The sequence below is a fragment of the Alligator mississippiensis genome, chromosome 8 (genome assembly GCF_030867095.1).
Source record: "Alligator mississippiensis isolate rAllMis1 chromosome 8, rAllMis1, whole genome shotgun sequence".
Classification (NCBI taxonomy): Eukaryota; Metazoa; Chordata; order Crocodylia; family Alligatoridae; genus Alligator; species Alligator mississippiensis.
Genome location: NC_081831.1, coordinates 68,019,965 through 68,045,290, shown reverse-complemented (window position 1 = coordinate 68,045,290; position 25,326 = coordinate 68,019,965). Strand labels below are relative to the sequence as shown.

The window sequence follows — 25,326 nt, the reverse complement described above, 5'->3', positions numbered from 1 at the left end:
CCAACCCGCTGCTCACAGCAGGACCATCACAACTGCATCATCCCAGACAAGGCTCGTTGAGCCGGCTCCTAACACCCCCCAAGGATGGAGCGCCCACCACCTCTGCGGTAGCCTGTTCCAGGGCTTCACCATCTTCCTGCTGGGATCGTTTTTCCTAATATCCAACCTAAACCTTCCTTGCTGCAACTTGAGCCCGTTGCGTCTCATCCTGTCATCTGCCGCCACTGAGAAAGTCTCGCTCCAGCTCCAGCTGCTCCTCAGCCCCGTCGCGCCCGGACCCCACTGCTTGCACTGACCCGCGGGGGGAGGGGGCGGGAGCAGCTCCCGCTCTACCGACACCCACGTGCCAGAGCCTCCAGCCTCGCCCCCCTGAGCGCGCAGGACGCATGTGCGAGCGCGAACGCGAGCGGTCTCTCTCCTTCCACCTCCCCTGTTGGCCACCGGAAGCAGTTGCGGGGCAGACGGTTGGCGCCGGTGAGCACTTCCGGGGCCGCTGCGAGCATCGAGCTCTCGGCCTTCTCTGCCTCGCCTCGCGTGTCGCCCCGGGGCCGCCCCTCATGGCCGCCCCCGTGGTGAGTCCGGCTTCGCGCTTCCCGCCTGCGGGGCCCGGGGGGCGTGGGCGGCGCTTGTCCCCTCGGCCGCGGCCCTGAGGCGAGCAGGGCGGAGGCTTGCGGAGCTCGGTCCCGGCCCCGGCCCCCGCGCACAGTTGGACCGCGGCCGCCCCCCTTCCTGCTCGGAGCGGCGCGGCCGGGCCGGGCCGAGGCTCTGCAGGGGCTCGTGGGAAATCCTCCCCCGGCCCTGGGAGACGGTCGTGAGAGTCGCGGTGCGGATCCGCTGCCAGATGGGCAAAGGCGCCCCCGGGCGTGGGAGGCTGCTTAGGGCGGTTGGGCTCGGGCTGTGCGCCAGCCCTGCGCCGCGGGTCGGGGGAGCAGACGGCAGTCCGGAGCATTAGGTTTTAGCTCCGATAAGGTCTCGGGGGTCGTTGTCACAGGCGGGACCGGGGGAACGATTAGAGAAAAATAAGAATAGGAGCCAAAGAGAAGACCTGGTGATGTGACCAAGAGGCAGGCAACAACCAGTAGGTGTAATTGGAAATACTGTATTATTATCCAGTCCCTGGCCAGTCGAGCGTATGGGGCAGACGGACGAGCAACACAGGGAGGAGGGAGCAGACCATGACAAGGGTGATGGGGTTGTGCCATCGCCCTGGAGCAGTCGTACAAGATGCAGCTTGGACGCAATTATGAAGTTGTTGAGCAAGTTCCTGTTGGTGATGAAATGTGGGAATAAATTGCTTGGTAGCATGTGGAGTTAGGAAGCTTGTAGAAAACTTAAAGAACTGTGGAAGGGAGCTGAAGAAGTTGTCCAAGTGACAGTCATGGGGCTGGAGAGATGTGAAACCATTGATCTTACCCAGGGCGGTTGCATTTAAGTCTGGTCCCAAAAGAAGTCAAGCACTTGACCCTTGACGTTTCCATCAAATATCTATGTATGAGAACAAGCCAGTTGCAAGAGAGCAAGGTACTTTGGGGGTCTGTCCTCAGTGCTAAACTGTGGCTTTTGTCAAATATTGTTCATCGTTGGTTCAGAGAATGAACATCTCTTTACATGCCTCATTTCCATCAGAAAGAGCCCATTTGCATGGTCTGACTTAAAAAGGGTATTGACTATCAATAAAGGACACGAAAGGTGTTAGCAAAAACTTTAGACTGTTAAAGCAGTGCTAAAAATGGCAAAGTTTTGTGATAATATACAGTGCTGGGAGTTGCATTTCACAGACGTCACCAAGCAGGGGACTGAGGTTTTCTGATGGAATTTTTGGAAATAAAAGGCAAGGAAGAGGAGAGGTGACACTTACTTGTGGCAAGTTTTCAAAATTCGCATAAAAGAAAAGTGTAGCAAGCTGCATGCCTCCTACCAACCTAGGAGTGAAACTGCAGGCATTAGCTGCCTCAACTAACTGCAGTGTTTGGTAGCATGGTAATTTTAAGCATATTGCAAAAATGCTCTTAACTGTGTTACATGTTTTAGAAGAAATTAGAAAGCAACTTGCATTGTGTGCTTGTTTACAATTAAAAAGATGGCTGTTTGGAGCCAACCTGGCTGGGTAGTTTCTTTATATTCTCTCCCTCTCATAACAAATACAGGAAAAAATTATCCAAGTGAATGCCTTGATATTTGTTAAGGGCATGATAAATTTAGATAGCTTTATTCCTAATTTGCCTGAGGACAAAGTAGTGTTACTAAGACCTAGTTTAACCTCTGTAAAAACACTACAGCTGGATTTGCAGTTGATTGAATAATCTTTTCATGGTTAGTAGAAATGCAATATTAATTTGATTTTTGAATGCATAGTGTTTGCTAATAAAATACAAACTAGAAGGGGAAGTGCAGTACTGTGATATTTGGGAGCTTCCCCCTTCCTCCCTATACTTCATTCATGGGAGTGGCATATCCTCTTCTTTTCATAATGGCATAGAAGAGGTGTTGTTGTAGATGACCTGAGAAGTCCTCGGCACAATCAGCCAGATAAACCTAACTTGTATAAGCATTCTTTGCTTAACCGCAGCAGGGGTGGGGGTAGTGAGGTAGTTCACATATTGATCAGAAATAAATGTTTATGTTGAGGGGATATGTATTCAGGTTACTCAGAACAGTCTAGCAATCCTGGACGTGTCATTTGGTTTGATTGGGCTCTGACTGCTTGTAAATGACAAAACTTTTTTCCATTCCCAGTATAATTGTTTTGGAAATTCACTGAAATTCAGATTAGCACATCAAATTTTTATGGAACTGATGCTGCAAACAAGGAACTGGAGTAAGGAACCAACTGCAGCCTAATTCCTCATTACCTTTTCTGAGAGGGAAGTAATGAAATCGCTCTCCCATACTTGTGAATCTGGTTTTGCTTTACTTGCTTACAGAAACTGTTCCGGAGAATTCATTGGTCAGTTTTTTATATATTAAAAGTTTCTTTGTGCTTTTTTGTTTCCTTCTCTCTAGGATTTTAAAACATATGTGGATCAGGCTTGTAAAGCTGCAGAAGAATTTGTCAACATTTACTATGATACCATGGATAAAAGGAGAAGGGTATGTAACTATTATTGGGGGATTCACTTTTTCCTACTTATTATTGTCTCTATTTGGGGACATTCATGTGTATGGGAAGGATTTTCTTTGTTAATTGTTGTCTGATATGCATAGTGACATCTGTGAGTCTGTTACTGCCCTAATTGCTACTGAATCCAGACCTCTGCTTGTCAGATCTGCCCTTAAAAGAATCTTTTGCGCAACTAAGTGGATTGAGGTTCTCAGATTTGTCATTGTGTGGGACCCTTTTCAAGTTTCATGGACTTCTTTACAGTGATTCTGTTCTGCCTACCCCTTAGGATAGTTAATTTTCAATGTGTCCATGGACAGTTCAGGCTTACTTTCACTAAGTTTTTTTTTTTTTTTTTCTTCTCAAAGAGTGCCTCTGGTCTCATGAATCAGGTTTTTTCCTATCCTCCTATGCTAGCTGTGCTTCTTTTATTGTGGCAAAGAGTGTCTGTAGAAATATCTGAGGAAAAAAGTGGACCCAACACCATAAAACTTGACATTGTTCTATTAACCATAGTTAAGGAAGTGCTAATTTGAATGCTTATTCTGGATATTTGCTTAATGTGAGATTATGTAGATCCATAAGTGTGTGTGGTTTTTAATAGAAATAAATGTTCTGCACCAGAAAAAGAGCAAAAGTAACTCCTTGTCAGACTTAGAATTATAAAGGTCTTTTATATGGAGAGAATCTCAGTATCTGACAAAGCTCCTTGCATGTTACTCGTCCTTTTGTCCAATGGCCAGTCAGAAGCAAAGTAGTATGCAACCATTTACTGGAACATGTGTTTTACAGTTGTGAGAGGTACTCCTTGTAACAACGTATAAAATGGTATGAAAGGTCTAGTCTTGTTATTCAAACTTATTGCACTTTTCTTCTATAACTTTGTTGGCCCCACATGGTATTTTAGTCTAGCTCAGATTACGCTTCCACATATTTGTGTCTCACAGGTGTACTATAAGTTGAACTTTTAAGTCCTTCTCATAAAGAAAGCAATGTATTTTGGGTGGGCTGGGGTATGGTTCTGTTCCATTGCTTCCTGTTGGACAATGTCGTCATTGCTCAAATTCAGAAAATAGAGTTTTTATTTAGCAAATTAAGTTACGAAGCAGCAAACATTTTGTACAGTTGTTCCAGTTCTTGCTGAAGGACAGCAGTGGCTAAGATAAACCAGTGTCCAAGCAGGACATTTTACTTGCTTCTGTTACAGGATCTAAGACTTGTTTAAAGTGATTTCAGTGTCATATATTGGCAACAAGTAACTTGATTTTCTAAAAATGCATTTTTACACCTTTTTTCCCCTTTACCTTCCGTGTGTTCTCCATCTCGTAGGTGTTGAACAGACTCTATCTGGACAAAGCTACATTAGTTTGGAATGGTAATGCGTTTTCTGGGCAAGAAGCATTGAATAATTTCTTTGAATCGTTGCCATCTAGTGAGTTCCAAGTTAATATGTTGGACTGCCAACCAGTTCATGGTAAGGTTACTTTATATTAAGGGCCCCTGCTATTTCTTAACTATAAAATAAAAACAGCTGTAATAAATGGTGCTCAAGATGACTTTTGAAACATGGCCAATTTGCAATTGGAATGTAAAGTTACTTTAATAAAGGGGCACAGTGAGAGGAAGGGTAATAGCATGGCTGAGATTCTTTACAATTCAACTAATTTCTTATTAAGAGCACTTACTTAGGTAATGCATTTATCTTCAGGTACTGAAGAGGTTTTGTGTATATACAGCTGGTAGGACATGGGGTAAAAGTCGAGGTACATTCTACACCTGAGTCTGCTGCTGGTTTGCAATATGTACTTGGGCTTCTCTCTCTCTCTTTCCATTACTTAGGGGGAAAGTGCCTACCTGTGTAATCTTCTGAAGTTTGTAAACATACACTGCCAAGTAATTTGTTCAGTTACATTAAGTATTTGTTATGCAAAACTTCTAAGCATCAGTCTCCAGTTCGCATCATGTGGATATTTGAGGAAACCTTGCACAGAGAAAACAAAAGCTACAGCCTGGCTGTCTTCACTGTGTTCTGCAAAAAACCAACCAGGTTATAACTTCACAAGTAAAGGAAGCCAAACATGCTGTAGGTGAGAGGCAGGCAGTTGATATATCAAGAGAACTGCCTATGCCTATCTGAGAGCTTGCTTCAGGAGAATGTGGCAGTTTAACCTCTAGGTGGCATGCTTGCATAAGCAGTATGAAATTAAGCTCCCTCCCCCCAGATGTGGTAAGTAAGCACATTAAAAAAAATCCACAGCTTAATGAAGGAGCCTGCTGTGATGGTTCTGGTAGAAAGAATATAGCGAACAGTTTTTGTGCTCTTTTAGCTACTTGTAAAAGAAACTGTAACCAGCAGGTAACAATGCAGTAGTATTACTTAAAAACAGCTGAATTACAGAAAATATGCGTAACTTTTTTTCCCCCCCCATCTTTCATTCTTTCTGTAAAGAGCAAGCTACGCAAAGCCAGATGACGGTACTTGTTGTGACTTGTGGGACAGTAAAATTTGATGGCAACAAGCAACGTTACTTCAACCAGAATTTCTTATTGACAGCACAAGCCACCCCTAACAACCCAGTATGGAAAATCGCAAGTGACTGTTTCCGCTTTCAGGACTGGGCCAGTTAGTGGCAATTGAAAAGCGATCGCTTTCCCTCTGCATTATGTGAGTTTAGCTGTCTGGACAAACGTTATCTCTTCTCCTGTTCCGTTCGTTTTGGAAGTACTGCACAACCGTCTCTCTGTAGTTTCCCAGCAACCATGGACTGAATGGCAGACGCTTTAAGTTGGAGGAAGTTTCCTAAAATTAATTGGACCATCATGAAATACTCCAGGCACTGAACTGTGATTCACATGTGTGGGGTTGCCTTACATGTGGTTATGCTGGCACTTTAGGAACTCTTCTACATCCTCTTGAGTGCTGAAGTCTCCCCTACTTGGACACTGAATTCACTTACTACAGTCCTGTCCAAACATGTTCAGTCATTTTGGTTTATAAACATCACCTTTCATAAGCAGTGTTTTTCCTTGTTTGAAGAAGATATACACTATGACAGTGAGAAATAGAATTTCTTCCTCAGAACATGTCTATATGAAAGTTAAAACCACTTTCTGAGCCTTGAACTTAATTGAGCAACTTTTTTAGAGGAAGTTTTTTTCTAAATAATTTCTTTCCTAGTAGCTAGGTAGAAGTCCAGTCTCAAAATTGTAGGGAATGGAAGTGTTGTCAGTGAATATGAGTTGGGACTGGTAGGATGATGGGCAGGATGGGCAAGTCATGTTTTCAGCTGCCTCTGAAAGTATAGCTTTTGTATGCGAGTAAACTCAGGTGGGGGAAATCTGCTCTAAAACTATTGTTTACTTTCCTTGGTGTATAAGAACTGCAACACTTGACTTAATATCGTATCTTAACCTCCTAATAGTTGGTTAGGATAACCTATGTTGATCCAAATATAAGCGGTGCTGAATAATTCAGCTGTTAAGTCCCCTACAGCAGCATCTATGCTGTATGCCATGATAAAGGATAAGCCCATCAAGGTGACTGCAGTATAAGCTATTTACCGATCAGCTACGTCATTCTGTCTTATGTAGCTAATAATTCCATTGTTACTATGAAGGACAGAATTACTCTTTTTTTTTTTTTTTTTTTTCCAACTTTTTTCTTCCATCTTGAAGTTCAAAGGTTTTGTTTCAACCCTTTCAGGAAGCACTGTGATGAGAAATTGATACTGAAACTGTACTGTATGGCATTCAGCTCTTTGGTGCAGCTAATCAGAATAGATGCTTTGAGTGCCATGATCCTGGAAGGTTAACCTTTCTGCATGAAGGAAGAGAATTTTTTTTTGTTCCAAAGTTTGACTGAAACTTTCATAAGTGTATCTCTTATGTACTTTGCTTTGTATTTCTTGAATATTCATCAAAATTTTAAAATTACTATGTTTTATAGATTTTGTTTTTCAAAGAAAATCTTAGTACTTTAAAGGCTAGAAGGTAGCCTGCCTTACTCTGAATGAACATTGTAGATCTCAGAATGGCAGTATGTTTTGTATTCAAACTTCTGCCTTTTTAAGTTGAGCAGAATTAAAAGGTTTGAAGTTCAGTCGACGTGTGAAAACAAAATATGTGTATCTGCTTGTAACTGAAAATATGGGATGGCTACTTGTAGTTCTGTCCTGAATGTAAGTATTCTTGACAGATACTTTGGATATTCACATAGCTGATACAGCCTTTTTAATTGAAAAGTAATGTGACTGGACAATTTACTTTAATATCTTATAACCAGAAAACTGTGAAAATAAACCATATGTTAAAATTATGTTAATCTCTAAAGAATACACAATGGCATATTTTGATATTAAGATAAACTAGTTGGTTTTTATTTCATCTAGAGAGTCTCATGACTTGCATCAGAAAGGAAAAAAATTAGTAAACTGGGCACCTATATTTAAAAAAAGATGGCTTCCCTGTAGTATTTCACCAAGGAACTATGCCTTTGAGAGAGAAGAGAAATACTAAAAATAGTGCAAGATCTAACTGTCTAGCAAGGTAGATACTGTAATTTACTGGGGAAATGGTACAGTTTTAACTAGCAGTAATCTAGAGAGAGTCTCGATCTTTATTTTATTTTTTTCCCTTTTTAAAATAATTTCAAAGAAAAAAATTATTCTTAAAGTTTCCTGCTAGTTTTAAATGTAGTATTTTTCACATACTATCCTGGTTGTACAAACAAAACTTTCCATCCTGTTTTGTGCAACAATCACAGTGGGAAGTGCATCTGGTCTGTTGCTTAGATTTCTGGAAAATTGGAGGAAGCAAAATTCCACTCCAGAGATGAATGCTTGTCTGCTACTCTGTTCTCTTGTCACTGTACTTTCACTAGATCCATAATTTAGGTGTTTGCTTTTTGGGTTTGCCCTTGCAGTGAGAAGGGTCCTGTATCAAGGCAATTGGAGCAATACCTGCTATAGGACAGAGTCCTTGATTTTTTTTATTTTTTTTTTTTCCCTCATCCTTACAGAATCACACAAACTAAACTGTATTAGAAGTTCAAACATCCTCATTCCTTTATTTGCCATTAAGGATTGTAAATCACTAAAACAGCCACAATAAAAATCACTGTCAAGTAATATCTTGTGGCATTTGAAGACTTGATACCTGCAGCTGTTTTGCTTACCTGATTTCTCTGGTATTGCACACTAATCTTTCTTTGTTTGCCGTTCTAGTTGTATTGTGGCAGGCTGAAAGGAGGAAAGCAACAAATTTAACTTAAAATACTAGTGCTGCTGTTTCTTGGAGTGGAGCCTTGTAGTCTTGATGGTTAACCATAAGTGATGAGTTGGCTGTGTCCACATCTGCTGAGGGAATTGTATGTAAACAGAGAAGTGTTTTAACATCAAAATGGCTTGCCACAAACTTACATAGCTTGAATATATCTTGTAAGCTTTTGAAACTGTTTAGGACCTCTTACAGGGGTTTCTTTTTTAAATAAGTTACTGTTTTATCTGTTTTGTTTTTTATTACAAATTTTCATAGTGTTTTCTTACCAGATTAAAGTGCAGGAAACAACACTGGCTTTTAATCTTTACTATTTGGGTTTGGTCTTGGGCTTTGAGTTACTTGCCATTGAGTTACTTGAGTATTGAAGCATTGCAGAACAGACCTGTCACTGTGTCTGCTCTTTGACTGTGATATCAACTGGGTCTTGTTGCACCTGCTGCTGTAAGCTGCACAAATGTTAATAGGCTTAGTGTTGTTTGGTTTAGTGGAGCAGGTGCACCCTAGGGTGAAACAGCATCCGATTGTCCTTCCCATGCATAGCTGTGACTTGCCACTAGAGGCTTGGTGAGCAAGGGCAGGACCAGCTTGCTGTACTTACTCAATGCATGTAAGATAAGTCCATTTAAAAAATAAGGTGGGTAGGATTCAAGTGGGGATTTTCAAGAGAGAAATCCATCGAAAAAAGAGTATGGGAAAGTAAGAGAGCTAATGTGATGGTTTAAAAAAAAAAGGGGTTATAAATATTCCTGTGAATCCTAAAGCTAAGCTTCTGAGAGAGCTCTTCACTATCTCTAGTAGCTGCGGTGCCTCCCACCAGTTCCTGGACTGACTTCCTGCTTGAGCTCTGTGGGGCCTGATCTTTTTTCTCCAGAGTTCAGGTGGCTCCTGACCAGCCAACAGCCCAGCCAGTGGCAGTGTAGCGGGGGGTGAGTTGCAGAGAAAAAAGGATCAGCCCCCTAGGAGCTCAAGTGGCATTGCTTTTTGTCTCCAGAACTTGCCGTCCTGCACTGACAGGAGCAGTGAGCCGGTCCAGGTGGCAGTAGGAGTCACTGTGGCCTCTGGGTGCTCTGGGACTCCACTCTGCCCAGTGTTCCTGGGGTCCCTACTCGCCCACTGCATCCTGGGATGCTGGAGGACTTCGACTTGGGTGAAATAGTTGTGGGAAGTGGCCGCACCTTAATGGAACAAGAGCAAAATTAGGTGGATTAGAGAGAATCTTGCCCTGGAGTGGTGTAACTTTAAGCCAGATAATGAGTGCTTTAAACCACTTAAAAGGTGTTTAATGTGCAGCCATCCAGGAGTTAAGAGCTTCAGTTGCTGCCTAAAATACTGTACAACAAGGCCTACTTCTGCAGTAACAAGGTGGCATTTCTTGTTTGAGCAGTCACCACAACCTGTTCTTGGCATTAGCATTATGTAGAATGATAGAAGTAAGTAACCTTTGACTGGTGAGAAATAAAATTGCTCAAGAATGTTCCTTTATGAAGAATTTAAGTTTATATTGACATCCCACAAATGTAGATAAAGCCAAACATGTCATTTGCAAAATGCTTGGACTGTAAATATTTATCCCTAAGAATAAACTGCTGTGCTTGAGCTGTCCTGTCTCTTACAGGCACTCATCCAAGGAACCATCAATGCAGGAACTCTGTGCATATTAAGCTGATGCTAACATTTAAAATAATAACAGAGAAAAGCAGACCAATTTGGTTATTAATGTGACAAGCCTACAGGTAGGTGCTGATATCCTTCAAATGCCCTAAACTCCGTAGCAGTAAGGATGTTGGACCCATAAAATCCTGGTACTAAATAAGATCCTAAACACCAAAAGGGAGATTTGGTTTTTAGAAGTGCAGCAGAGAGCTTGCCACCCTGAGGCATTGTGGGAGCGATCCTGTCCTTGTCACATTCTGCATCATTCTGACCCAGACCTGTCCTGGGAGAGGTTTCAGGCTGACCTTAAACAGCCCAGGGGCTCACCTGAGTTGCAGCAGTGACTTGAAGCTGACCTATGGGCCACAGTATGGTAGAATATGGGAAGAGCTGTGGCTTCTAATGCACATTACGTGCTGGGCTGGCCCTGTGTAGGTGTCCTTAGGGGCACTATGGCTGTTGTCTGGTGCTTGCTCCAGTGCAATCTTATCATATCACTGGCCCTTTTACCTGCTCTCTAAAGGAGCAGGAGTGGTATAAAACCCTTGTCTCAAAAGCTTAAAAATAAGATGCACTTTTGTACGTAGAGGTCGTGCCATGTGGCATTCTCATCTCTGACTGGGGCCTGCATGTGCTTCTGCTGTGTTATTAGTAAAGGTACGTGGGAAGGAGCAGGGTGGGAATAATCCAATTGTTTGTGATGCATCCTCCTGACCAAATGCTGAAGTAACCTCCGTTCTGTTTTCCTTCCTGGGAAGGAGCTAGTAAACTGATAGTCTTATAATGATGGATAAGTGAATATATCCAAAGTTATTGGCACTTTATTACTGCTTTAAGAGGGTAGTTGCAATAATATAATCAAACATGCATACAGGTTTCCTTTGCTTTTTGCAGGTTCTGTATATGCAAATTTGCTCTTACATGATTACCCTTTATACACTCAAAATTCATGATACTGGAGGTAAATTCATTATGTGAGGTAAGCCTGTAGAGGAAGGGACACGGGGGAGGGGTGCAGCAAAGCCCAGCAGCTGCAGGTAGGTGGCATTGTCTGCTCCTGGGGCAGCTGCAGCAAGGAGCAAAGCAGAAGGAACTGTCAGTGGGTGTGGGGTAGGGGGATGTGGCTCTTGCTAATACGTGCACCCTGGGAGGGCTGTGCTGGGTCTTCCTGGGTGACATGTGCCCCCAAATCTGTGCATGGGACAAGGGCAGGCTGGGGCCAGTGGCAGCACTGGGCTTTTCCCGTTGGGGGTCAGGCCACCCTGTACTTGGGGCAGGCAGCAGTGGCACTGGGAGGGAGGCTGCAGCTACCCTAAAATTTGCCAGAGCCCTCCCCGCAACCTCCCCTCCCAGCACCACTGCTTGCCCCAAGTGCAGCGCGGCACAGTCCCCTGCTGGGAAGAGCCTGGTGCTGCTGCTGGCCCCAGCCTGCCCTCATCCCGTGCACAGATCTGGGGGCACATGCCCACCGCGAAGAGCCTGGCATAGCCAGCAGCCCTCCTGGGGTGTATGCAGCAGCAAGAGCTGCGTCCCCCCCCCATCCCATGCCCTACACCCAGTGACAGTTCCCTCTGCTTTCCTCCCTGCTGCAGCTGCCCCGATGCCACCTGCCTGCAGCTGCTGGGCTGTGCCATGCTGCGCCCCTCCCCCCCCCCCCCCCCCCCCCTTCTGTAGCTCCAACCCCATTCCCTCCCTCACTGCTGTGGGAACGTATCCCTATTTGTTACCTTATAAACTGGGTTCCCTTTAGCAAATTCAAGTTATTCAGTTTTCTGGGAATGCGTCTACTGCATAAAATGTGGGAAACCTGTATTGGCATCTTCAGAGTCCAATCACTGAATATGAATTACAGGGACTGAATTGCCATCCTGTAACTAAGGCATATTGGCATGGTGCTAAGAGAGGCATGTAAAATTGCAGGGTCTGCTTTCCTTATCTAAGCTACTGGCTGAGCACCACTCTAAGGAGAGGCTATTTGCCTCTGCTTAGGTTGAGCACATGTCTCTGGCTTTTGTGATGTGAATACCCCACTGATTGGTATTAAACTGAGACCCCCACATCTCTTGTAGCCCGCTAGACCCTCACCACAAAGTGACAAGTTCTCATATATGGAGATTGGTCTGTCAGAGGTATTGGTTATGTTATACCAGAAAAAAAGTGTAAATTTAAACTCTAGTGTGCAAACATTATGCAGTCTAAAAATAGGCCTTGAACCGGAATGAATTATGGTCGTTCCTATGTCATGCCTGCATTAATAGTCTGAAGAACCTTTTTCGTGATGACTATACCAGATGGCATCCTGTACATTTTCTGCTTATCTAGATGGACTGGTCTGTAACTGTTTGTACTAGGATCCTTTTTTCCTCTTACAGACCCAAATGTCTGTAGGAGGCCCCCAGTCATTCTCAGCTACTTTGAAAGGTTTTGTCAGGTCATTTGCACATTCTCAACATCGGGACCTCACCCAGCTTCTAGCCTGTTCCTTTTGGATGCTGAGTCTTCCCAGCTGCTCCTGGATGTGATGGATAGTGGCTTTCCTGCAGAGCCAATAGGGACAAGATATGCAACACTTTGCAGGAAACAACTTTGTTGTTCCACCCTTCCATTTTTATAATTTATAACGTAACATGGGTAAGAATGGAGTAGGGGCCACAACTACCAGAAATAACACACTGGATGCCTGGAGTAGTGCAGAATGGTATGTCAGCCAATTTAATATTTAGTCACAGCTGGGTTCCGTATGTCCATAAAGTTTTAAACTGCTCAGTATTCATAATACAAAAAGTTTTATAAGGTTTGGGAATGAATAGTGCTTGTTATGTGTTATGGGGTGGTCTCACCAGTCCTGGTTAATCAGTTAGATGGTAAGTAGTTCATAAACATAAAGGCAAACTGATCTTAGGATCGTAAGAAAGTAGGGTTGAAAGGGACCTCTCAAGGTCATGTAGTCAGGATCATCCCTCAGCAAACCATCCCAGCCAAGCGTCTGCTGTCCTCTTGAAAATTTCCAAGAATTAAATTTCCACGATGGCTCTAGAATCCAGTCTTGTTTAGAGAGTTGAATTATTGCTAAACATGTCTCTTGGCTGATGATGATCATCTGTTGCACAGCTGCTTTTTACCAGAAAAACTTAGCGGTATCCTTTCATAGTAGGAAAGCTTACTGTATTCCAGGAAAGCTGATGTGTCCATCTTGACAGATATCAGAAGGACTGCCTTTTAAACATGTTTAATTTCAACATGAGATTTATAGCTGGAGTTATGTTGGAGGGCAGAGTAGATAGTGATAAATAATAGTCCTTTGAGGCTTTAAAAATGTTAATAATGATGCATCTTTCCAAGTACTAATGGGACACTGATAATTACTTTGAGAGCTGTTTTCCTGTCAAAAATGGTCGTGTACACCTTTTTTTTTAATAGAAATATTTTTATCCAGTTTAAAAGAACTCGGTGAGAACATTACTGTGTAAAAACCAGCCATTTTTTTTTCAGTGTCACTGAACAAGCCTCAATATGTTCCATGAAGTGTCACCCTCAATTCACAGGGACACGGAGAAGCAAAAGGATTGGACTAGGAGCCGCAGCTGGAGACCATACATGGTTTTGCTAGTAGTAATGTAACTAGAAAATTGTCAGGATATGAATGCAGCCGAAGATTTGATGCATTTGTTCAGTGCATTGTCAGTTCTTGCTTATTTGCAAAGTTCATGAACAGAAACTAAAGTTTCTACTGCACTTTGAAAGGTGCCATAGAGCTATTATGTAGTTGTGTGTGTGAAGACTAATAGGCAAGCAGTGTTTTGAGGTAAGGTGTTTTCAGTGCTTGGGAAAGGCACCTGCTATCTTTACTGCTCTCTCCAGAGTGTGATTCTACATGCGTCTGCAAATGCTCAGTATCAAATCCTTGGTAGCCCTTTTGCATAAGTAAGGAGTCTTTTGTAGATCACCACTGAGACCTCTGCTTTTAATTTTTTTTTAAACTTATATGTTGAGATATTGTGTGCGTGTGTACACAGGTGAGTGCATGTCTGTGTAAAATCAACATGTGCATGTCCATGCTAGTGTAATCGTATTACTTGGGATCTAAATGAACTTTAGTTGCGAAGAATAAATATACAGTTCTAAAACATGATTTCTTAATAGCTCTCAGGGATTCCAGATTTCTTCCTGACTATATACTGTTCTATTTACACCTTTTTAATAGCTGAATTAGCAGATGTTTCAATAGTACAAACATTTGCAGATTACTTGGCAGGACATTTTGTACTTCTCTCTTTCAGGAATTATATTTGCAGGGTTAAATCCTGCCCCTCAGGCCCAGATGTAGCATAACAGACGTGGTTTGTGTGCGTGTGCTGAGGAGGAGACGCAGCCCAGGGCTGGGGGTAGTATGGCTGTATGTATCCAGTATGACCTTTTTTTGCATGTAGGGTAGCAGCAAGTAGCAAATGCTTTCTCCTTACAGAGGTGCTTACTAGGTGGATGGCCAGAAAGCACACCTAGTTTAGTTGCAAAAATAGTTTCTATTATGAGCATTGTTGCTTTTGTGTGTGCAACTATACACTGCACAGCTGCTTTTGCAAATAGCTGTCTTTTCATTCTGATTGTACTCTCCTCTCCCATCGAGCTAGGGATTGTGTGGCACCCATCACAATGGTAGCTGAATGCCTACTAGGTTAGTAGTTTGCCAGAGACAAATTGCTAGTGGGCATCTAACTTTTATTTGTGCGTAACAGTTAAAAGCCAGTAGCCCAGGACTGGGTGACACGCAAACAGAGCTGAGATGGGTGCCTAAACTCTGAGGCAAGGACTGTACAATGGCAATAAAGTGTCATAACTCTCCCTTCTCCGGTTATGTGACGCTGCTTATGGCATATATGCGGCGGGAAGGGACAGTTCAGTGTTCTGATGATACTGGAAAAATCTTTGGACGAGGACCTTGTAGCGTGGATCTGGTCTGTCTTGGGTGGGGGTGGGGGGTGTTGTCTTTTTTCTGGATGCTTTGACCACACTCCCTGCTACAGAATCTGCCTCTCATGAACTTCATAGAAATCCTAGAGGCAGAGGCAAGGCCAGAAGGGACCTTCAGAGGTCATCTAGTTCAGCCTTTTTCACAACCCAAAAATGACTAATATAAAAGGGTTGTGAACAATCATGGAAAAAGATGGGGAAAGCATGGGCTTCCTCTTGCAGGCTAGCAGGAGGCTAGCTACTTAAACTATTCACTGGGTTGGGACTGGCCATCGCTGTTTACGGTGCTGGGTCCTGCTACAAAAAAGGTTGAGAACGGCTCGTCTAGTCCAAGCCCCTGCCTGAGGGGGGTGGGCAGAGTTGGCAACTTTAGCGCAGGCTTTGTGAATGGCAGCGGTACCAGGGACACGCGTCTTAAACATGCCGACCCTGGAGCCCTTACCTCGGTCAGATCATGGTGGCTCTGATCATAAAGCTTCCCTCCAGGGCAGCAGTTCCCAAGCACACCGCCAATTGAAAACAATACAGCTTTAAGTACCACCAACAAATCCTTCAGTTCAACCTTAAAAACTGCCAGCAAATTTTTGTCGTATATTGTAACTATAATAAATCTGTTAACGCATACCACTGCTTGGAAACCTCTGCTCTGGTAGTATATTCATAACCTGGTCCTACAATTTAACAAGAACTTGGCTCTGGTCATCGTGACAATTCCCGGGAAAGGACACTTCAGTTTGTTACAAGAGCGGAGGTGAAGGTGTAGCGCTGTCTCTACGTAGAAAACTAATATTTACCTGGTCCTGTACTGGTCTCTGTGAAGGATTTCGGCGCACACTTCACAGGAGCATGCTACCGCTGCTGGTTGCTGAAGGCTGCAGACCTTGTGCAAGGCAGTGTTGTCTCCCAGACCTAGGGCGCTTTCACTATCAGACCAACCGTCCTCCGCGGGCTGAGGGGGGCTCAGGCACATAGAGAAGTGTCCAGCCCAAATGACCGTGGCTATTGACAGCCGAGTTGCTGGGACTGGCCTTTGGCATGATGCGTTGTCACTCCTTCCTCTGAAACAGCAGTGAACCCCCCTCAATGCCCAAGTCCGCAGGCGGGGTCAGTCACCGCCCCGTCCCCGAAGACTCCGCACGTGAGCCGCCCTCGCAGCGGGGCAGCTCCCGGCTCCGTCAGGGCAGCGGGCGGCCGGGGCCGGGGCCGGGGCCGGGGCCGGGCTCGGGGCCGGGCGCGTCGTCGGGGCCGTCGGGGCGGGCGCGCGGGCCCCAGTCGCGCTCGATGTAGACGTGGAAGGGGTCGTGCTTGGACTCGAGCTTGCGGGAGCGCGTGTAGGCCAGGATGAGCGCGCCCGCCAGGCTGCCGTAGAAGATCATGATCAGCAAGATGTAGAGAGACGCGTCCGCGCCCGCCCCGGCCCCGGGCCCCGGCCCCGGCCCCGTGGCGTTGCCCGCGCCCGGCAGCTCCCGCAGCAGCTTCTCCAGCAGCGCCCGCAGCCGCCGCCACTCGCTGCAGTTCATGGCCGGGCCGGGGAGGGGAGGGGTGCTGCTCAGCGCCGCCGGCCGCGCCGGGGCTCAGGCGGGACGCGGCGCTCCGGAGCCCGAGGCTGCGGCTGTCACTTGCGCGCGTGGCCGGCGCCGGGGGAGGGGGTGGGCCGGGCCGGGCCGGGCCGGGCCGGGCTCCAGGCGGCGCCGAGCACGTGGGGCCCCGGGGAGAGGGAGGGCGGCGACCCCGCACGGCGCGGGGCTGTGCCCGCTCCTCCTGCTGCTGCTGCCGGCGCCGGGCGGGCGGGCGGGCGGGGGCTGCCGGGGCCCACCTCCGCCGGCCCCATGGGCGCTGCGCTGCGCTGCGCTGCTCTGGCGGGTTAGTTTAGGCCCCCCCGGAGCTGGCAAAACGAAAAGCGCCGACGCCGAGTCCTCGCGAGGAGGTCAGTGACCGCTCGGGTCGTTTGCCAAGAGCCGTTTCTGCAGCGTGAACGAGGCTCGCAGGGAAATCAAAGCTCCCCCTGCGGCGAGCAGCTCAGCACTTGAAGTAGCCGTGTCTGGTTTGTACAGAAACGTGCGCGGGGTGTGCTCGAGCCAACGGCCGTTTCCTGAGCGCGCGCGGTGCTGTGTTTCGTTTGCTTCTCCTCGGCGAGCTGTGCGCGCTCTGGTCTTGGCCGCCTTCCCTTCCAAGCGAAATCCCCCGCCAGTAAATAGCTAAGCTCTCACCTACCTCGGGTAAACGCTTGTGCGCTGAGCTGTGCGGTGAAAGGAGCCAGACACTCGCTGGGCATTAGTGACGTTTGAAAAACAGGAACGGAGGTTTATGCTTTCCTCTGGCCCTTTCTTATCCAGGCTGCTTTATTCTGACTAGTGCTAACCAGCTTTCTTTTACAGGCCCCGACTCCTCCTTCCCTGCCTGTGCTGGGGTCTAGTTTTCCATGGGAAAAATTTGGATGTGGCAAGTAAATCATGCTAAACTCTTCCCCACTGCCGGCCACATGAGTGTGCCATGGGCTTAGGAAGATGTCACCAGCACTTGTTTTTTAAACCAGCTGAACCTCTTTTTTTGTAAGGACATGCTAAAATGTGGGAAAGAAATAGTAGGTCAGGTTGCTAGCGTTCTCTGGTGGGCAGCGTTGGAAAGGTAAGATGTGCGCCTGGCCTGCAGCTGGCTGCAAGGGCTGTGTGAGGGAATTTAGGCAGCAAAAGATGGGAAATGGGTTGGAGTCCGTGGGGCCAGCTCTGCTAGGCGCTGATCTAAAGAGGAGAGAATTCGCAGGTACTGGGCGAGTAAAAGCAGGACAGAGAAATTATGAGTCCTGTCTGCTGGGAGCTGGACAATGTGCAGTAAAAGTCATGCTCTTTTTTGCTTCATAACAGAATTGTGTTGAGGTGTTTAACACAACAAACACTAACAAGGAACACAAGCCAGAACAGGTGAAAGGTTAGATGGCTTTGTATCAGCAGCACCTGATAAAAGTTTTAGGGCTGTCCTCAGCTGTGGACAATTCAAGGGTTCTCACTATTGTAGTTTGTAAGGGACACTTACCTGAGAGTGGTTGCAAACATTTTGGAGGACACTCTTAGAATTCAGAAAATCTCTTGATAAGTTAAAGGTTTGCAATCGATGAGAGAAAATGCAGCAAAATGCAGAAGTGCTGCATCTGGAGCAAGGGAAAACTGAGATGCAAAAATACAAGCTGGGGAATAATGTTGCAGAAATGACAGGCATCATCATGGGACTCAGTGAAAATGTGGACATGAGGTATTCTGTTTGCATTCTGTTAAACACTGGCGAGGTCTCAGTTGGAGTGTGGCATCTTGTGTTGCACTGTGGAGACTTTTAAGTGAGTGACTAAATGGGGGTGGGAAGCATGGAGGAGAGTACTGAGAGTGGCAAGACATTAACAAACCCGAAAGAAAGAAAATGTCTAGGAAAGAAGACTGGTAAGTGTTCAGCTGTGTAAGATCAGTTACTTTCCATGTCCAGGAGGGGGCAGGATAAGTAGTAATCAACTTATTTTTTTACAGAGATTTAAGGTTAAGGCTCTCAATTACAGAGTATAGTTTAAAACCTCCAACTAAGGGATTTGGTGCTTAAGAACAGGTGGATAAATGGTCATTACCTTTTGCTGCACTGTCAGACTTTGCTGGCCTATATCTGTGACAATGGGCTAAGTCCAAACTTCCCTGTGGCCATAAATGTTGCCCACAAGCCATAACATGGGCACTGTAAGGTTAGACAAATCAACTGCCAAGGGCTTTGCTCAGTCTTGTTTCAGCGTGGCAGGTGATGGGTAGATGGTCCTTCCAGCTCTGTGACACACGTCCTTTTAAGTGGCAGTTTTTCTTGAAGTGCAAAAATACCACAATAAAGTGCAAAAAGTGGAGATGGTGTTGGGGTTGCTTTGAGGGTAGTAGTGCATGTTAGGTAAATGGAGACACAGGCATATGTAATTTGTGGACCTCTGGCCTGTCATGACTCACATTTTAAATCAGCCAGTCTTGCTCAGTCTTCTACACATACAGAAAACACATTTTTACTTTAAAAGGACAGATTGAATCCCATACTGGAGGCAGTAGAGTAAAGAAAGGGAATCTTGATGAAACATATTGTCTAATGTTAATTCAGATGTCTGACTGGGAACTTTTCACTAGAGAGGTCCTGAAAGTACTACTTCAATACAGAAACAAGAACACGCAACACCCAGATTTCTGAATTGCACCCTGGACCTCACTTTCAGTGGTAGGAACAGCTTGCTTATGGAAATTATCGCTACTAACAGCAAACCAGTATTTCAGAGAAATAAAAAGCCCTGCCCTGTCTACCACTGCTCTTTTCTTCAAAATTAAGAAACAGTTTAACAACAGATATTTACTAAGTTTAACTAGCTTTAATTAAACATCTAGTTTAATCCAAGGGTATTAAAGAGATTTAAATAGTAATCCACTTTGCCCCAGCACTGATTTAACAAGGAGACTGACGGTTTTTAAATTCACACTGATTTTTAAATGAATTCCTTAACGTCCCATGGAGGTAGATGGTTATTCTTTTACAAGCATAGCTTTGCTCTGTCAAGCAACTATGCCATCTTAGTGAAGACATTAGGTTTGCTGGAAATGTGGAGACCCTATAGGAAAAACTTGGCCTAGTAGGAGCTGCCCCTTACTAATGAGTGCTTAGAGGCTTGTTTTTCATATTTAGTAGTGGGGAGAAATACTTCAAGATTTTTTTTAAGCCATGAAGACTGAAAATCCTTAATGGCAGTGAACAATATGCTGTTAGTCACAAAAATAGTTGTTTACAGGATGATCAGGCCTTTCTTTTGATAGCAGAGGTCCAAGGAGTAATTGTTTTGAAGCTCGACTGTGCTGCCCCTAGAAATGCGCTTCCCCTTCTTTGGTTCCTTCCACCTTAGAAATGAATGGCTTTATGCAATCAATGGCTTTAGGACATTAAGATAGCATGCACTAAATTACATCTGAAACATTTTGACTTCTTGAAGCAGTTTACTTGTATTCCATCTCTGAAAGATTATTTTAACTCGTATACAGTGCAAATATCAATCCCCCAGTCAACAAGAGAACCAGCAAAGTACAACAGAGGTAAAAAGAGTAGAAGCCAGTAAGTACATTTCCTGTGGAAGGGGGAAAATAAAATCTGAAGATCTACTGACAGATTTCAGTGCAAATAACTAGCTTTTTCTTTCATTTGTTTAATGACAGTTTCCTTGCAGTGGTAGCAGTGGTCTGAAAAGCTATTACTTGACATAGGTAATTTTTTAAAAAACACAGAATAGACTGAACAGCTCCAAGACCGAATAATCTGAAAAGCTATTACTGACATGGGAAGCATTTCCTGTATTTATAAACCAGTGTATGTGGTTAGTTAATAAAAGAAGGTGGGTTTTTCCTGGTCCCTTTGATTGTTGGAATTTCATGCACAACTAGCAGCAGCCAGCTTCAAGAGAATTGATTTGCTTTTCCCTCAAAGGGTTTTTTGCAAGATCAGTTGGCAGTGTTCTGGGTTGGCTAGAGGAGTCATGCATGTGAAAGCGATCAAGGTTATCAAAAGTATCCCTTGAAAGTTTAAGGTACCGTATTTTCTCGCATAGCACCTGCCCCCCAAATGAGACACCCATCTTATTATGAAGAAAATGTATTTTTTTCAGCCCTGGCTAAAACATGGACTGCAGCGGATCCTGACTCCGGCAGCCGTGGCTGTGAAAGGGTTAACGCGCTAGCTGACCCTGAAGGGTGAACTCTACCCCTCTTTCCTTGCGGCCAGTAGAGGAAGAAGCAGGGCAGCTATCTTGCAGCAGTGTCTCCCTGCTTCCATTTGTCCATGTTTCTATTCCAATAAAGGGAGAAAAAAAAAAAATCAGCTTCTCCCCTCCCTGCCCCTTAAGACACCCCAATTTTGGAGGGCTGTTTTCTGGGGGGGAAAATGTGCACGTGGTATTCGAGTAAATATGGGAACTGGTCCCCAGAGGAAGGGACCGCCTAGTAACCTGTGGGTTCCCCCCCCCCCCACTTTGAAAGTTAGTTGAGAAAAAAGATCTGCATACACCTTGAATAAGGAAAAAGCTTGCCCAGCTCTTTTAAACCACTACATACTGAAGAGAAATTTCTTACAAAACCCTTCACTCAGGTAGCATTACCAGATAATTGTCCTTTTAACCATCATATACACAACACTTAAAAATATTATGAATAGAAGAAACTTATAAATACTTCAAGTTATAATCGCAGTTGAGGGTCACATCTGTACAAAATGTAAGCGACATATATAAATGATTAAGAAAAAGTGCAAAAACAGAACAGTATCAAGAGTTTCCACTTTTTACAGTATTTATGGTTTAAGTCTGAACAACGAGCAAGGACGCACGAGCCCAGAGTTTAAAAAAAACCCAAAAACCAACACACAAAACTGTTCTGAAGCGACATAATAATGGTTGTTGCACACAAAATGGCAAACCATTATTAAATCGTATCCCTCCCTCCCATCTTAGCACATCTACAACTTCCAGTTATTAAAACAGGATTTTCAAAAAAACCCCCAAACAAAGTTCTGGCTGAAGTGATTTGTCCCCTTGTTTTAATATAACCCACAGCACACCAAGTTCCTTAACTGGACACCTAGATCATCCTCCACAGGTAAAACAAGACAACAGGAAACTTGGCTTCCAACTGCAGCTTGTTTTGACTGACATCTAAAAGGTGAACAGAAATCCCTTTATAAACAGGTAATACAAAATGCTAGTTTAGACCCTGATCCTGTCAGCTTACACATTTTGCTCACATGAATAGTGCTACAAGGTAAAGTTACATGTGTATGTAAAAGTTGAGAGGATTAGAGTCTAACGATCCCACAGCAAGAATGTTAGTTTAGAGTCAGCTGTCTGGTTCAGCCATCGCCTGCCTGCTAAGATCCTGGCTCTGTATCTAGTTTGTGACCTTACTAGTATCAGCAGCTTTTCCAGTGGAAGGAAGCTTTAATTTTACATAAATCTTTGTGTTAAAGCTGAAAGTGCTGTAGGAATAGGAACATCTTGGAAAGTTAAATAAAAAAAGAAAAAACCTTTTAAAATGTATATCAAAGAGTTAAATCAGTCAGTCATTCACAGAACACCTGAAGAATGAAGTTACAATTAACTATTTTTAAGAGCCTTTCAGTTCACCTTTACTAATTCAGTAAGTAAGTGTAATTTATGCTCCCTTTTAGGCACTGTAAATATTCAAGATATTAACTAATGTGCAGAAGATTCCATCCATCAGCAATGCAGTTTTAGTGCCCTATAATAATAATTCTGCAGCACAAAAATTCCATGGTTTGTAATGAACATTTAGCTAATCATCTGTAGTTCCAATTTTTGGATCTTGCTGAGCTGTGTTCATGGCAGGATGTAGTGGGGCAGGGAGGGAGGGAGGGAGGGGTGTTGTAAATTGAATTACCTTTGACTCTCAGATTCCAAATATACAAGGGGCTACACAATGGTAGTCTCCAGAATTGGGCCCAAATGCTTTGCTATATTCTCCAGCTTATTCCCCTTAGCCATGAAGGGATTAATGATAAAGGGTCTTTGGGCATTTATAGACACGCTCTGGGAGGCAGGGTGCTTTAAAGTGGCTCCAAGAGCTGCTCTAATTAAAGTGCCCCAAGCATCACATGTATCAGTGTCCCCGTGCTGAAAAATGGTGGCGGGGACACTGATGCTGGAGTGTGGTAATTACCATGCTCCAGTAGACTCAATTAAATCAAGTCTGCTCCAACGTGTTACAGCGCATCTGAGCAGCCTCTCTGTACATATATAGGCATCCTTCATGTCTTTTAGGTAATGTTGGAAAATATGAAGTTTGACAGGCATCTTTTTATAACAAAAAGGACCCAAGATACCAGGTATTAGACCAACACTGAAAGCTGCAAAGATTGGTGTTTAGTTTCTCCCAGTTTATCTTCACCCTATTTCATTAAACAGTGCAAATATTAAAATGTAGTCTTCCTCACCAAGTACCTTGCTCTTCCATGGATCTCACCACAGATGAGTTAAATCAACATTTTAACTCTTCGGATATTAAGGGAAAATTTGGGAGAGAACAGCTGATGTAAAAAAAACAAAACAAAACTTGGAATGTGCTACAGAAACATCAGGAAAAAAAAACCTAGTGCTCTAGTCACACTGTTTCATACAATCCTATCTAACTCAAAGCTGGAGATGATAATTATAGAATTTAAGTGTCTGTTTTCTGCTAGCAGCTAGGTCTGATTCATTAAAAAAAAAAAAAAAAAAAGCATTTTCCCTTCAGCTCTTGGCTTCAAAGGTTATGGAAGTCTGACAATTTCACGTACTGTCTTAACCTGCACGTGGTGTCTACAGTAGATAAGGAGGTCCAAACTTCTGAGGCTTAAGTTTGGTTGTGGAGGATATGAGAAGAAACCTTCTGCACAGTTTTTTAGTCAATATAGCTGAGAAGCCTATTTGCCTCCATACATTCGTTCGATATCGTTGAGGTAATGGTTCTTCAATTCTTTCCTTTTCAGTTTGAAAGCATCAGTCACTAGACCAGTCTCTGGGGTCCATGGTTCAGGGCTTAATCGTACCTTGATTGGTATTTCAAACCTCTCCAGTTTCACTGCAGAGACAAGGGGAGAGAAAAAAGAAACCCAAGTGTCATATATGCTCTTTTATTCTCATATAAAAACGGATTCATACTGCGTAATAATTAAGGCCAACAGTTGCACTCAGCAGTATTCTTTACACCACAGTGCAGCAACTTACTCAAATACAAATAATGGAAGCGATACCTGCTGAAGAAGAAAAATTCAAAACTTGCCCCCATAACATTTAGCACCAAGTAATACCATCCATGTATTTTGGTAGCGTGTGGTATTGTAGTTCTCATATTTAGATCCACTAGCTGGGGAAACTGTTAGTACCAAACAAAGAATCTCCACTCTGATAAGCTCAGTCTCCAGCAGAGTACAATGATGTACAGTTGTAGAACATAGCAGGAATCTAATTAAGTAAGGACTATATATACCGTTACCCACAGTAGCATTAAAGGAAGGTGAAAATCCTGCACCTTAGCTTCCTTTTGTACAATAGGTATTTCAGAACCAGCCAAACTCTGCACACTTTTACTTGGCAGTTTTGATACTATTTTTGCAATGCCTAATAAGCTCAGTTTGTAGAAGCATGCATACAAAAAAGCAAGTACAAATCAGTAATGTTCTTGTGCACATATCTGTGCATCTATATTCCCCACACAGGGGACATTTTGCATCCTGTTATAACACGTGGACTCCACATTTTCAGCACATTGCAAAATATGTATTCTTAGTGTACAGTCCAGGCATTATGCCATCAAGCCCCATACAAGTTTGCATTTCATCATGTTAAGTATCAGCTATCTAGTTATGCAGTTGCCAGAAATGCCTTGTCCAGAAGCTAAAAAAAGTGCTTTATTCCTAGAAGCAAAATTTGTTTGTAGAGTCCAAAATGAATGGGCTTCTCTCTTTGTGTTATAGTACTATTGCATATTCCTTAGAAGTTGACATGGCTATTAGAGCTCACTTGCATACAAAAAAAAGCCTTCCTTACAAAGCAAACTAGGGTGAACTTACAACTCTTCTATTGCTAACAGTCTGTTTCAGAAGAGGTGTAAATGATTTAACATTTATTAAGACTACAGGCTCTTTAGAACAGGGACTGACTTGCTCCATGCTTGTACCTAGCACAATGGTTCTTCTCCAGCAGGGTCCTTTGCAGCCACAGACATGGTTAAAGCAGTCTTTTGCCCCCTATATGACTGGAATAAAGCATGGAGAGAGTACAACTCTCCTCTTTTCCCTCATATCAAAAGCCCAAGGTGCTGAGGTTTCCAGAAAAGTGGGCCTTGCATATGAACAGGGCTTGTAGCCTGCAGGTTTTGGGGATGTCACATTAAGTGGCCCTGTACAGGTATATCTAACTAATTACCCAGTCAGGCAGGTGAAAAGATATGATGGTGATTATATGTTGAAGTATGGGTCACGAGGGTCTGTAGAAGGAGCACACATCCACAGTTCAGAACTAGCAGACACTAGATCAGACACTTTCTAGATTCTGTCTTGCTGTTACAAGCTGCAAAGGGAAACTAGGAAGGGTTCGGGCTGCCCTGCCCTTTATACTTTCCTACAGAAATACAAGGCATGGGACGCACAGCCTCGACAGGCACTGCTATAGCAGAATTTGTATCGACTCACTTAGAGTGGAGCTAGGCCAATGCTGAAAGTTAACGATGTTTTCAAGCCCATACCTGCCACTAATGCATCTCATAAATACCCAAGTTTGACCTAAG

At 44.0% G+C, this 25,326-nt stretch overlaps 3 protein-coding genes across 10 annotated transcripts in view; 1 reads left to right on the top strand and 2 right to left on the bottom strand.

The window, feature by feature from the left end:
- The window catches only part of NXT2 (nuclear transport factor 2 like export factor 2), a 52,844-nt gene extending 44,177 nt beyond the window's left edge, over positions 1-8,667 (top strand). Inside the window, exons 1-4 of one of the 3 annotated variants that reach the window (XM_014607264.3) lie at positions 462-572; positions 3,004-3,090; positions 4,430-4,574; positions 5,550-8,667. In XM_014607264.3, coding sequence (XP_014462750.1) covers positions 558-572; positions 3,004-3,090; positions 4,430-4,574; positions 5,550-5,728 — 426 coding nt within the window. In that variant the 5' untranslated portion in view covers positions 462-557 and the 3' untranslated portion in view covers positions 5,729-8,667. Of the gene's footprint in view, positions 1-461; positions 573-1,112; positions 1,522-3,003; positions 3,091-4,429; positions 4,575-5,549 lie in introns of those variants that run through there. The other 2 variants (XM_019487804.2, XM_019487805.2) reach the window with 2 other exon arrangements.
- Positions 8,668-12,716: 4,049 nt separating this feature from the next.
- Positions 12,717-17,209, bottom strand: KCNE5 (potassium voltage-gated channel subfamily E regulatory subunit 5). Its single transcript, XM_059732818.1, has one exon. The coding sequence runs from the start codon at positions 16,519-16,521 to the stop codon at positions 16,177-16,179; it is 345 nt and encodes a 114-aa protein (XP_059588801.1). The 5' UTR covers positions 16,522-17,209; the 3' UTR covers positions 12,717-16,176.
- Positions 17,210-19,982: 2,773 nt separating this feature from the next.
- ACSL4 (acyl-CoA synthetase long chain family member 4) overlaps positions 19,983-25,326 on the bottom strand; it is a 71,776-nt gene continuing 66,432 nt past the window's right edge. For all 6 annotated transcript variants that reach the window (XM_019487806.2, XM_014607240.3, XM_019487808.2 and 3 more), the window contains one exon: positions 19,983-23,619. In XM_019487806.2, coding sequence (XP_019343351.2) covers positions 23,462-23,619 — 158 coding nt within the window. In that variant the 3' untranslated portion in view covers positions 19,983-23,461. The remainder of the gene's footprint in view (positions 23,620-25,326) is intronic.